The sequence below is a fragment of the Aquarana catesbeiana genome, linkage group LG08 (genome assembly GCF_042186555.1).
Source record: "Aquarana catesbeiana isolate 2022-GZ linkage group LG08, ASM4218655v1, whole genome shotgun sequence".
Lineage (NCBI taxonomy): Eukaryota > Metazoa > Chordata > Amphibia > Anura > Ranidae > Aquarana > Aquarana catesbeiana.
Window position 1 is genome coordinate 308,903,922 of NC_133331.1, and position 13,215 is coordinate 308,917,136.

General features: G+C 45.8%; 1 protein-coding gene across 4 annotated transcripts in view; it reads left to right on the forward strand.

Moving 5' to 3' along the window:
* LOC141105049 (uncharacterized) overlaps positions 1-13,215 on the forward strand; it is a 167,620-nt gene that overhangs the window by 9,170 nt on the left and 145,235 nt on the right. Inside the window, exon 1 of one of the 4 annotated variants that reach the window (XM_073594870.1) lies at positions 9,435-9,620. The exons of 2 other annotated variants lie outside the window; for them this stretch is intronic. In XM_073594870.1, coding sequence (XP_073450971.1) covers positions 9,534-9,620 — 87 coding nt within the window. In that variant the 5' untranslated portion in view covers positions 9,435-9,533. Of the gene's footprint in view, positions 1-9,434; positions 9,621-13,215 lie in introns of those variants that run through there. One more of the 4 variants, XM_073594866.1, reaches the window with a different exon arrangement.

The window sequence follows — 13,215 nt, forward strand, 5'->3', positions numbered from 1 at the left end:
CATCCTGGGATATGACATGTCACATGAGCATGTTGGTAATTACCCGTGCAGAGAAAAGCATAGGGGTGCCGGAGAGGTGACCTGATTCATCTGATGCCACAGACTTCTCATTATCTTGAAAGTCGGCAGCTGTACAGGAGCTACCACTGGAGGTGAGAGGAGGGAACTCACCAGCAGATGGTGGACTGTGGGGACTCACCAGCAATGTAATGCCTAGGTCTGGTGAGTACAATTCAGAGAAGGGGGGATTATTGGTGGGGGTGTTTTTTTCATGAGGGTTTGGGGATTGGATTTGGAGTGGGGGAGTTGGATTTAGAGCAGGGGGGGGGGGGTTGTATGGGAGCCACTCTGTGCTTTACCTATTTTTGGCCTTTACACTCTGTGTGTTATGCACTCTTAACCCAGAGCAAAGTAGGCTCAGGTGTTATTAAACTATACCTGTTTGAGCCCCTCCCATGGTTAGCACATTTTGGATTGTTTTGTCACGTTTTTGGGGTTGTGTCCAATATATGCAGAGAGAGATGACACAAATACTTAAAAGTATAACATTTATTTTAAAAAATGATCGATATAGATAAAGAAAATATAACAAGAATACTAAAAGTGGATGTAAACCCGAATTTTGTTGATGTCATAATGTAGAGTGTAAGGTTTCCTATCATTTGAGCCCAGTCTTGCCACAAAGAGTTAATCCAGCTCTGAGCAATCCTCTTTTATTGTTCAATGAGATAAAACTTGACAAAGAGAAAAACTTTGTCAAATCCTCCCCCTTGCTGTGAGTGACAGGTGATTTACATATCTCGTGCACTAGCCTAAGACATGCATTTTTTTTCATTCCCACCCACTCCTTTCTTCAGCAGCTCTGCAAAGATTGGCTTTTTCACACCTCAGCATAATTTGGCATGCTGAAGTCATGTGGTTACTTTCCTGTCTTTTCACTGGATGTTAGAGATCATAGTAGTAGAGGTGGGTGGGGAATCTATTGACATCACGACTCCACCCACCGAGCTCCAGACAACAGACCCGCCCACAGAATCTGCAGTTTTTCGGCTCTCATAACAGACAGAGGGGAGACATTTGACAGGTAAAGATACATGCAGGAGGACTGTATATCCTTATAGATAACCCCTATGGCAGTAGTTTAGAAAGGATGACATTGGGTTCACATCCACTTTAACTAAAGGTGCTGTTTCCGCCATGGAGTCCCGTTTGCTCTTACGCAACATGGCCGGCCAAGTTCAGACGCTTGCATGGTTTGCACGCTCTGGTGTGAGACTAGCTTATTCTAGCTTGGGCAGTGATATTTAGACTTGTGTATAAGGAATTGACAACCCCCAAGCCAACTCCCTTTGCAATATGACCCCTCAATGACTGGACAGTTAACAATGACCTTAACCAGGATATTAGAGGCTTTAATAGATGTCTGTAATGCCAACCTTAATAATGAATATGAAATATACAATTTCCCTATCATGGCCACACCTAACATTTGGAGTAGCGCGCCTTGTGTACCACTATTATCTCTTCCTTTTTTGGTGCCTCCCCCTGGTCTAGAAGGCTGTAGAAACTTCTAGAGCTGGTGGGTGGAGGTTAGGAGGGGCTGTTTGGAATATTTATGAGGGCTTCAGCCAATCCCTAGCAAAGGGTTGGCAGGGGGCAGGCCACCTCATAAATAGTCATAGCAAGGGGCAGTCGGGTGGAAGATGGGGATGGAGTGCTGAGGAGTCTGTCAGTGGCCCTGGATTATGCCCCATAGTCGGGGGGGGGGTGACCTCAGGCCTGGGTGCTGGAAGGATCCTGCCAAGACACATGGAGGAAGACCTTCCTGGAGGCACAGGAGAGAGGACAGCGGGAGCAGGTCAGCACGTCTGGGAGATCTCCTGAGAGTCAGGTGGTCTGGTGAGTGTCGGAGGACTTTGGGAGAAGTTAGCCTTGAGAGCTAGTGAAATGGGCAGCTACAGCAAGGTAGGTTGGCAGTGCCTGAAGGGTGGTGCTGGGATCAGTAGCCACAGGAGTATTGCAAGCTGGACACTGAAATTCTGCTACACACCTACAGGGGCCTCGGATTCCTGCCTGTAATGGGCTATTGTTTTTAAATCTGACTGAGATCTTCACAAAGTGATCCAGCAAGCAAGTGAGTGCTGGAGGAAGGAGAGGAGCTCTATATTTATCCCTTTCATGCCTAAACCTATTTCTGAAATTTGTTGCTTACAAGTTAAAATCCATATTTTTTGCTAGAAAATTACTTGGAACCCCCAAACATTATATATATATATATATATATATATATATATATAATTTAGCAGAGAATCTAGAGAACAAAATGGTGATTGTTGCAATATTTTATGTCACACTGTATTTGCACAGCAGTCTTTCAAACACAATTTTTTGGGAAAAAAGACACTTTCATGAATTTCTTTCTTTGATGCGCAAGCTCACGGGGACGGGGGTGCTTTAAAAAAAAAAAATTTCTTATTTTTTTAAAAAATTTTTTACATTGTTACTTTAAAAAAAAAAATTTGATCACTTTTATTACCATTACAAGGAATGTAAACATCCCTTGTGACAGTAATAGGTGGTGACAGGTATGCGGATGACAGGTCCATGTCTGCTCCGCTATGCAGAGTGGACACGGATAGAACTCACTCTCCTCTATCAGTGATTGGGTGTACACGGACCTCCTGTCCATTTGAATCCAACTGTCACCAGATCCAATCCACTTGACATATGGGGAATCATCCCCATCCATCTGTTTTTAGCAGATCAAACTGGATGCAGGCAGGTGTTTATGGACACATGTCCATTTTACATCCACTTCTCCATAGAGGAGAATAGATAGTCCAATCATGTCCACATGAAAAATGGACAGGTCCGGTACGGTACGCCGGACCCTCAGAGCACATGCATTGGTGACGTCACAGGCGGCTGTACCCAGGGTAAATATCTCCTAAACAGTACAGGTTTATGAGATATTCATTTTACCTACAGGTAAGCCTTATTATAGGCTTACCTGTAGGTAAAAATCACAAAGCTGGCTTTACCATCACTTGTACAACACAATATCATACTACACATCAATCAGAACACTTTTGGGGCTTTAAAGTGGAACTAATGGCAAAAAAAGGAGCGTTTAACTCCTGTCAGCTTTTTTTAAAACATTTTTTGCTGTTTGTGGGGGAAGGGGGGGATTTGGGACAATCGGGGGGGGGGGGGGGGGCGGCAAAGTGCACAAAATCCTTGCATCAGCTATGTGTGTGTCACACCCACTGCACGAGCTTTGGTCTGAAATGCCCGGTGGCGCTTTAACAAAGTCCCGCCTCCTAGACGGCTCCTGGGAGATAGACAGAACACTGATCCAATGCAGTGAAATTGAATCAGTGTGATGTGTATCATAGGAGCCGTGAGCCGGTCTAGGAGGTGGGACTTTGTTACAGTGGCCGCCCGGGAGATTCAAATCCTGCATTTGGTGGGCACTGATAAGGCTGCATTTGGTGGGCACTGAAAAGGCTGCATTTGATGGGCATTGGTAAGCTGCATTTGGTGGGCACTGGTAGGCTGCTTTTGGTGGGCACTGTAAGCTGCAATTGGTGGGCACTGGCAGGCTGCAATTCGTGGGCACTGATGAGGCTGCATTTGATGCATTTCATTTCCGCAGTCTCTGACCATCTCTTGTATCATGTCTGCAGTCTCTGACCATCTCTTGCATCATGTCTGCAGTCTCTGACCATCTCTTGCATCATGTCTGCAGTCTCTGACCATCTCTTGCATCATGTCTGCAGTCTCTGACCATCTCTTGCATCATGTCTGCAGTCTCTGACCATCTCTTGCATCATTTCTGCAGTTTCTGACCATCTCCTGTATCATGTCTACAGTACGTCTGGGGGCTCTTTCTAACAGACTCTCTAACAGAAGCTCTCTCTGTGTCCATCAGAGAGGCCCCCCCTCCAGGTCCCAATAGAGTACTCTGCTTCTCTTCCTGTATTTTGTTTATTGTTAAGATACCATGGGAGGATCCCAGGGTAATAAAGACTCCTTAGGGAAGCATCTCTGTGTTTGAATCGTTGTCATAAAAACATTTGTAAAGGGGAGGAGTTAGTAAGATGACCATGCCCATGTGGGGGCGCCAGAAATTTTTCTGCATCCAGGCTTCTGTGACCCTAGGATCGACCCTGGGCCCTATGCCATTTTTATATTTCAATTCTTCTATTGCTGGCAATAGTGTTGTATTGCTGGCAATTTACAGTAAATGTCATTTCATAAATTTTTTTCTTTAGAAATGTCAGTTTTGCTGCAGCACGTTCTATACATGCTACAGATGCACCACTTTACATGAAGACTGAGGGGACCTCCCAGGCACTATATTCATTTTTATTGTTGCACTTTCAGCATCATTAAAATCACCGCTCCTGTAAAAATTATCTTTTTAAAAAAAATGTTTGCATTGATATATGTCCCCCAGGGCACTACCTGGACCCCCATACCCTTTTTATGGCCAAAAGGCCTTCAAAATGGGGACTTTTAATTTTTTTTGGGTCCCATAGACTTTAATAGGGTTCGCTGTTCGGGTCAGAACTTTTTCTGTGTTCGGGAGTTCTGGTGTGAACAGGGGGGTGTTCGGCCCATCTCTAGTAGTCAGTGGTGGTACTTACCTGATCACACACTACCACTGCCTCTCTCCTTATGTCAGAGTTATGCTTTCACTGTCAGAAAAGAGATCATCGCTCCCAACAGTCTGTTATAATTGCAGTGCCTGGTAATGGTACCCAGAGAGTGTTTCAGCAGTCATCGCCTCGCTGTCACTCTGCACAGTCCTGGATCGTGAAAGATGTAAACATGATGGGACTGTAGCCAAAATCCTGGTACTGTTCTGCAACAGCCCAACAACAAGGACACTTGACAACAACAACATGGCCGTGTTCATACTATGAGACATTTCTTAGGGCTGCAATTCCTCTGAGCTCCACAAGGTGGTGATCTCACCTCTAACCAGAAAGGAAATCTCTATGGAAGACAGGAAGTGATGTCAGGTACAGACAGGAAGTGATGTCAGGTATAAATAGGATGTTCTGGATGAGCAGCAAGTTGGGAGGAAGTAGAGAGGAGACATTGCTGGCAAGTAGCAGCAGAGGAGCTGCTGTCCAGCCTCTTCCTCCATAGTCACTGTGACGTATCTCCAGCAGATGATGATACACACATATATAGTGCATGACCCCACCAAAAAAAAAACCAGTGTGTGGTGCTCTCCAAATTCAGGGCTGGTATGAACTTTGACCACTTGACCTCCTGAAGATTTTATCCCCTTTATGACCGGGCCATTTTTTTGCTATTCAGCACTGTGCTACTTCAACTGGTAATTGCGCGGTCACCGTCATGCAACACTGTACCCAAACAAATTTGTATAATTTGTTTTCACACCAATTGAGCTTTCTTTTGGTGGTCTTTGATCACCACTGGGGTTTTTATTTTTTGCGATTTATAAATAAAAAATTCAGAACATTTTGAAAATAACCCAATATTCTTTACTTTCTACTATAAAACCTATTCAATAAAAAAATGTTAAGTCAAACTTCATCCTAAATTTTGGCCAAACTGTATTCTGCTACATGTCTTTGATAAAAAAAAAATCTCAATAAGTGTATATTGATTGGTTTGCATGAATGTTATAGCCCCTATAACTGTGTATCTCTAGTCAATCTAGTCCTTCCCAGGGACCATACTGTAGAAACATGAGAGGATTGCTGCACAAGAAAGATTTATTTCTAAAGAAAAGGTTACATCAAAGACCAGGTACAGACGGTAATATTTCGGGCTCACATGGATAACGCCCTTCTTCACAATCGTATACCTACAACTGCCAATACATATCACTCAATATATATAGTCCATTAGCATAAGAAATTAATCAAATCATTAAGATAAGCTGGAATCAATTAGTCTATATAAAATACTACATTCCTTATCATTAAATGTTAATCAATTAAGTAACTGAAGCGACTTTCGGTCACAGCCTTAAATCTGGAATTCTTGTGAACCCATGTTAGTGTCCTAACAATAGGTCTCAATGTTTATGTCAGTGGGACAAAATAAGCCCCATTCCTGGTTTCGGTGAGAAAACAAGCCCTATTGTTGGTGTTAGTGAGATAAAAAAAGTTTCATTGTTGGTGTCAATGGGAGGAAATAAGCCCCATCACTGGTATCAGTGAGATAAAATAGGTCCAACCGCCTGTGTCGGTGAGATAAAAATACTGTAGGTTTCATTGCTGGTGTCAATGGGAGGAAATAAGTCCCATTGTTGATTCCAGTGAGAACAAAGTCTTAAAATGGGGTACACACTATAAGAAAATCAGGTAGTTCAGCTCAGTCTTTCTCTTCTGATTTTTCTTGTATGAAAATCATAAGAAAACGGTACTCATTAAACGAAAATCGTTTTTTCTGTTCCCGTACGAGATACTACTTACATACATACTGGTCAATTTTCAGGAAGTGGTGCGGCATGGTCAAGACAGAGACTGCCGGCATCACTGTGCCCATCAATGCAGCCTCACTGCCCATCGTTGCAGCCTTACCGTGCCCATCACCGCAGCTTCACTATGCCCATCATTGCAACCTTACAGTGCCCATCATTGTAGCCTCACTTTGCCCATCACTGCAGCCTTACCATGCCCATCATTGCAGCCTCACTGCCTCACTGTGCCTATCACCACAGCCTCACCATGCCCATCATTGCAACCTTACCATGCCCGCCATTGCAGCTTTTCTGTGCCCATTACGACAGCCTCACCATGCCCATAATTGCAGCCTTACCATGCCCATCATTGCAGCCTCACTGTGCCTATCACCACAGCCTCACCATGCCCATAATTGCAGCCTTACTTTGCCCATTACCGCAGCCGCACCGTGCCCATCATTGTAGTCTCACGCCCATAATTGTCGCCTCATTGTGCCCGTCATTGCAATCTCACTAGTAGTGACTGTGTGCCTATTCATCCAGTCAGTACCTGGATTGCACAGCGGGCATCTCCTGCTGTGTCTTGGAGCTCTGAAAAACTTTTGGCCGCGCTGTGACAAAAGTCCCGCCCTCCTCCTCCTCGTGTGATAGACGCAGTGTTCTGTCTAATACACGAGCTGTTCTAGGAGGAGGGCGGGACTTTTGTCACAGCATGGCCGAAAGTTTCAGTCAGCTCTGAGACACAGCGGTCTCCCGCTGTGTAAGGGAGGGGGAGAGAGGGCGGGACTTTTGTCACAGAGCAGCCGAAAGCGTCACACTGAGCTCCGAGACACAGCAGTCTCCTGCTGTGTAAGGGAGGGAGAGCCACAGTTAAAAGCGGCCCCAGGGCAGGCAGCCTAATGCCCGGTATCCCTGCCCTGACTCGAGTATAAGCCGAAGGGTGGGGGGGTTTCAGCCTAAAAAATGGGCTGAAAAACTTAGCTTATACTCGAGTATATACAGTAAAGGAATAGTAGTGGTAAAAAAAGTACTTAATAGGTTTAACTATTTGTTTTTTATAATTCTCCATTAAAGGGGCGTGGCAGGGGGTGTGTCCTATGTCTACATACTTTTGCTAATAGGTTTCACTCGTTCCCATCTCAAAAAGTTGGGAGGTATTCCCTGGTTTGGATACCTCAGACTATTTTCCAGTCCATTGATAGAATGATTACAGACTTCCTCTGGGGTGGGGGGACTCTACGCTTTAGATTGCAAGTGCTACAGCAGCCCTAGAAAGAAGGGGGGTTGGCGGTACCCAACTTTGTTAGGTATTATTTAGCGGTGCAGTTGGTTTTTGCACATAGATGGCTGACTCAACCAGAGGGTAATGCTGCAGTGACTTTGGAGGCCTCAGAGGTTGGCTCATATGAGGCACTATCTGACCTACTATACAGGGGAAGAGGGGCCCCCTATCCCATGACGGGGTCAATGCGCTCAGTTATCAGAGCATGGGACCTGACTAGAAGGGCGGCATTTCAGGACGGTGTAGTGTCACATTATACTCCTCTGTGGCACAATCCAAGCTTATCCCATTTTTTTGCCTATCCAGATCCAATAGCCTGGACCAGATATGGGATTTAAACAGTGGGTGCGGTGGTTGGAAATGGGGTGTTATTGACGTTTGATGTGCTCAGAAGTAAGCACCAGCTTCCTAGCTCGCACCTGTTCTGTTTTCTGCTATTCAAGCATGCTTTTTCAGCTCAGTTTGGGTCCTCCATCCTAAATGTGCGGGCTGATGACCTGGAATCACTACTCAGGGACAAGGAACTACCCAAAGCCTTATCGACTATATATAAGGAACTGTTCACTGACACTACAAAGCTTCTCACATCCTGTCGTGCTGCCTGGACGCTGGATTTCCCACAGCTTGACAATGATGACTGGGATGATGTCTGGAGCACCACATTTGCCAGACTGGCGTCGGCCCATGATCACCTGATACAGTTCAAGTTTCTTCATAGGATATACTACACCCCCGCTAAATTAGCAAGGGTTTTTCCCGCGCACCCCTCGAACTGCTGGAGGTGTGATGCACCTGGAGCAGATTTTTTGCATATTTTTTGGCTCTGCCCGCACATCCAGCGGTTCTGGGTGGGTGTGATGGACTGTGTTAGGTCAGTAACTACAATTGCTATTGCACCATCTATTGAAATTTGTTTGTTGGGCTTGGTGGACAAATTAGCACCCAAAAATGTGATCTGTACTCTACTCACATTGCTCCTGTACTATGCTCGCAATGTGATTATCTTATCGTGGAAGAAACCGCTGGCTCCTACCCCCATGGCCTGGAAGGCATTGATTAACAAGGCTCTATCGCTGTATGAAGCTACATATCTCAGTAGAGGGGTACCAGATAAGTTTAAAAAGGTGTGGGGTGGCTGGATAGATGACAATTCAACTGCATCAGAATAATTGCCTCCTGGTGATAAGATGAACTATGTGGCGGGTAGTGAGGCTTGTGTAAGCCTGGATGGGAACCTATTACCTCTTTTACTACTGCTATTTGGGGATATCATACTGCATATAATGATTGTACATTGTATATGTCCTCCCCTTCCCCTTTTTTTCCCCTTTACTAGGGTTTAATATGGAAGGATTTCTGATGTCTGTTATTATTTGGTATGGGAGCTGCATTGTACACTGGTGCTGGGAATTGTAGTGCTGAATGTTTATTATGTTCAATGTTTGTATGTATCTTATTCTATGTTTAAAAAAAACCTTTAATAAAAAGAATTTACAAAAAAAAAAGTTGGGAGGTATGTTAATGCAGTGCCTGGTGATGGAATCCAGACAGGGTTTTAACAGTCAGTACTTCACTCCCACTCTGCACAAAATCCTGGATCCTGATAACACTGTAGCCAAAATCACAGGCTTGTCTTGCTGCATCTTGGCACCAATGACAAAGTCTTGCTCATAGTGTACATTGGAAACTTTATCAGGGCTGCAGTTCCCCTGAGCTCCACAAGGTGGTGATCTCACTTCTAATGAGACAGGAAGTCTCTATGGAATACAGGCAGGAAGTGATGTCAGGTACAGACAGGAAGTGATGTCAGGTATAAATAGGAAGTTCCAGGTGAGAGGTGAGTCAGGAGGAAGTAGAGAGGAGACATTGCTGGAAGTGGCAGTAGAGGAGGTAATAAGATCTTATTTTCTATTTACACCCAGTAACCCCCGTCATGTCCGTCCTCTTCCTCCATAGTCACTGTGATGTCTTTTATCTCCAGCAGATGATTATACACACATATATAGTGTGGAAACCTAGTTTGATCCCTTCGGGGTCAGAACATTGTCTTGATTTTAGAGATGTGTCACCTTCATAGATCCCAACTGTCCCGGATTACGAGGGACTGTCCCTGATTTGAAACAATGTCCCGCTTTCCTCCTCATTTGTCCCTCATTTTGGTCTTTAATCTATATAGTTGTATATAAAATGCACTTTTTATCTTTCAAAATGTATTTCCCAGTGCTAAACCTTTCATCCGATTTCTAAACTGCTGCATTTGTAAATTTTAAAAGCCAATATAAAGGAATAGTAATGGTAAAAAAAAAAAAAAAAAAAAAAGCACTTGTAGGCTTAACTAATTTTTTTTTTTGCAGGTGCTGAATTTAAACCCCATTGAAGACAATGGGATCTGAATGTCAAAAAAAAACAGTAATGGCTGTTTTCTGGGCTAATTCTAGGCAAGGGATTGTCAGACAAAAGGTTGGGGGGGGGGTCAGGGCACTGCCCTGGGGTACATGGACCGAAGTTTGATGGGGAGCAACAATTTTAATAATTTGTAAAGTGAAACGTTACAAAAATACAAAATTCCTTTAAATATCATGTTTAGGGGATGTCCTGACCCGGTCTGTGAAGTGGCGTATCTACTACGACAGCAACACTGACAGTTAGGCTCCTTTCACACTGAGGCGCTAAAGTGCTAAAAATAGCGCCTGCAATGCACCCCGAAAGAGCCGCTCAATGCACTCCAGTGTGAAAGCCCCGAGGTTTTTCACACTCGAGCGGTGCGCTTGCAGGGCGGTCCAAAAAGTCTTGCAAGCCGCATCTTTGGAGCGCTGTAGGAACGGTGTATGTACCGCTTCGAAAGCGTCCCTTCCCATTGAAAACAATGGGGCAGCGCTGCAAACCTGCCCACAAAGCGCTGCTTTGCGGGCGGTTTTAACCCTTTTTCGGCCGCTAGCGGGGGGTAAAAAGCGGCGCTATATACCGCCAGCGCCCGCACGCCTCAGTGTGAAAGTAGCCTTACAAAGAAAAAGAGTGCTCTTTAAATTGCTGGTAAATGACAGCCCCTGGACCCCTCCTTCTGTTTGTAGTGAAAGTGGCCAGGGATTCCATTCATCTATACCAGACTATTGTCCTAGATGAGGAACTGGTATAGATGGTAATGGGGATAACACACACACACACAAAACAGGGTGGGGTTGTACCTTAAAATACATACCAGGCCCTTATCCTTCATAAAGGCCTGGTATGAATCTCAAGGGGGACCCCTCCAAAAAAAAAGTGTGGGGTCCTCCACAAATTCAATACCAGACTCTTCAAAACTAGTTTAAAATGTAAAGGCTAAGTTCACCTTAAAAAAAAAAAAAAAAAAAAAAAATGAACATGTTTTTCCAATTTAAAAAAAATTACATTTATTATTTTTTATTAGGAGCCTGCAGAGCATTTCCCCTGCAACCAGTGGATCAAGGGTGCAATGTTTGGCTCCTGCAGACAAGCCCTGCAGCTTTCTGTCCATACCTCTCTACGAGCTGTCAGTTAGAAAACTGCAGGGCTGAATGAACTTCAAGGGTGCTCATCAGCGCCCTCACAGTCCATTGAATCTGCAAGTCCATCTGTTGTGGTGACAGACAGGACTTGTCGTTTATTCATTCACAGAATGCTGTGGATGAAGGATATAGCTGCATGGGCAGAGCACTGCACAGCCATTATAAAACGTGATAACAGCTGTAGGGAGAAGAACCCCCACCCACTTTCATAAAAGGGGGGGGGGGGGTTTCGGTGCTGCGTAGTAACATGTCAAATGTTACACTCTAAATATTGGTGTAATATGTTATTAAAGGTGAGCTTAGCCTTTAAGTGGGATCTCCATACCAAAAACAAGAAAAGAAAATGTGTTGTTCTTCTTACAACTCTTACCAGACCCTGCGAGCATGCAGCCTGGCAGGCCACGTAAGTGAGGAATGAGTGTGTGGTCCCCTCCTAAATCATAGGAGGCCACATGCCCTCAACAATGGGGGGATACCCCTGCAAAGCACCTTGTTCCTATGGTGATGAGTGGAAGGGCCTTTTTTTTCCACAACCCTGGCCTGGTGGTTGAGGGTGATGGGCTTATTAAAATTTTGAAGCCCCCTTTAACATTCTGGGGCACCCAGATATAATTGACCCATGTGAATAAGACAGGGGTGTCAAACTCATCAGCTGCATAACGTACTCCCAAGGGGATTAGTTGGGAGTACGTTATGTACCGAGTGCAGAGTTCCGGAGTGCGCTATGTACCGAGTGCAGAGTTCAGGAGTGGGTTACATACAGAGTGCAGAGTTCAGGAGTGGGTTACATACAGAGTGCAGAGTTCAGGAGTGGGTTACATACAGAGTGCAGAGTTCAGGAGTGGGTTACATACAGAGCGCAGGGTTCAGGAGTGGGTTACATACAGAGCGCAGGGTTCAGGAGTGCGTTACATACGTAGCGCAGGGTTCAGGAGTGCGTTACATACGGAGCGCAGGGTTCAGGAGTGCGTTACATACGGAGCGCAGGGTTCAGGAGTGCGTTACATACGGAGCGCAGGGTTCAGGAGTGCGTTACATACGGAGCGCAGGGTTCAGGAGTGCGTTACATACGGAGCGCAGGGTTCAGGAGTGCGTTACATACGGAGCGCAGGGTTCAGGAGTGCGTTACATACGGAGCGCAGGGTTCAGGAGTGCGTTACATACGGAGCGCAGGGTTCAGGAGTGCGTTACATACGGAGCGCAGGGTTCAGGAGTGCGTTACATACGGAGCGCAGGGTTCAGGAGTGCGTTACATACGGAGCGCAGGGTTCAGGAGTGCGTTACATACGGAGCGCAGGGTTCAGGAGTGCGTTACATACGGAGCGCAGGGTTCAGGAGTGCGTTACATACGGAGCGCAGGGTTCAGGAGTGCGTTACATACGGAGCGCAGGGTTCAGGAGTGCGTTACATACGGAGCGCAGGGTTCAGGAGTGCGTTACATACGGAGCGCAGGGTTCAGGAGTGCGTTACATACGGAGCGCAGGGTTCAGGAGTGCGTTACATACGGAGCGCAGGGTTCAGGAGTGCGTTACATACGGAGCGCAGGGTTCAGGAGTGCGTTACATACGGAGCGCAGGGTTCAGGAGTGCGTTACATACGGAGCGCAGGGTTCAGGAGTGCGTTACATACGGAGCGCAGGGTTCAGGAGTGCGTTACATACGGAGCGCAGGGTTCAGGAGTGCGTTACATACGGAGCGCAGGGTTCAGGAGTGCGTTACATACGGAGCGCAGGGTTCAGGAGTGCGTTACATACGGAGCGCAGGGTTCAGGAGTGCGTTACATACGGAGCGCAGGGTTCAGGAGTGCGTTACATACGGAGCGCAGGGTTCAGGAGTGCGTTACATACGGAGCGCAGGGTTCAGGAGTGCGTTACATACGGAGCGCAGGGTTCAGGAGTGCGTTACATACGGAGCGCAGGGTTCAGGAGTGCGTTACATACGGAGCGCAGGGTTCAGGAG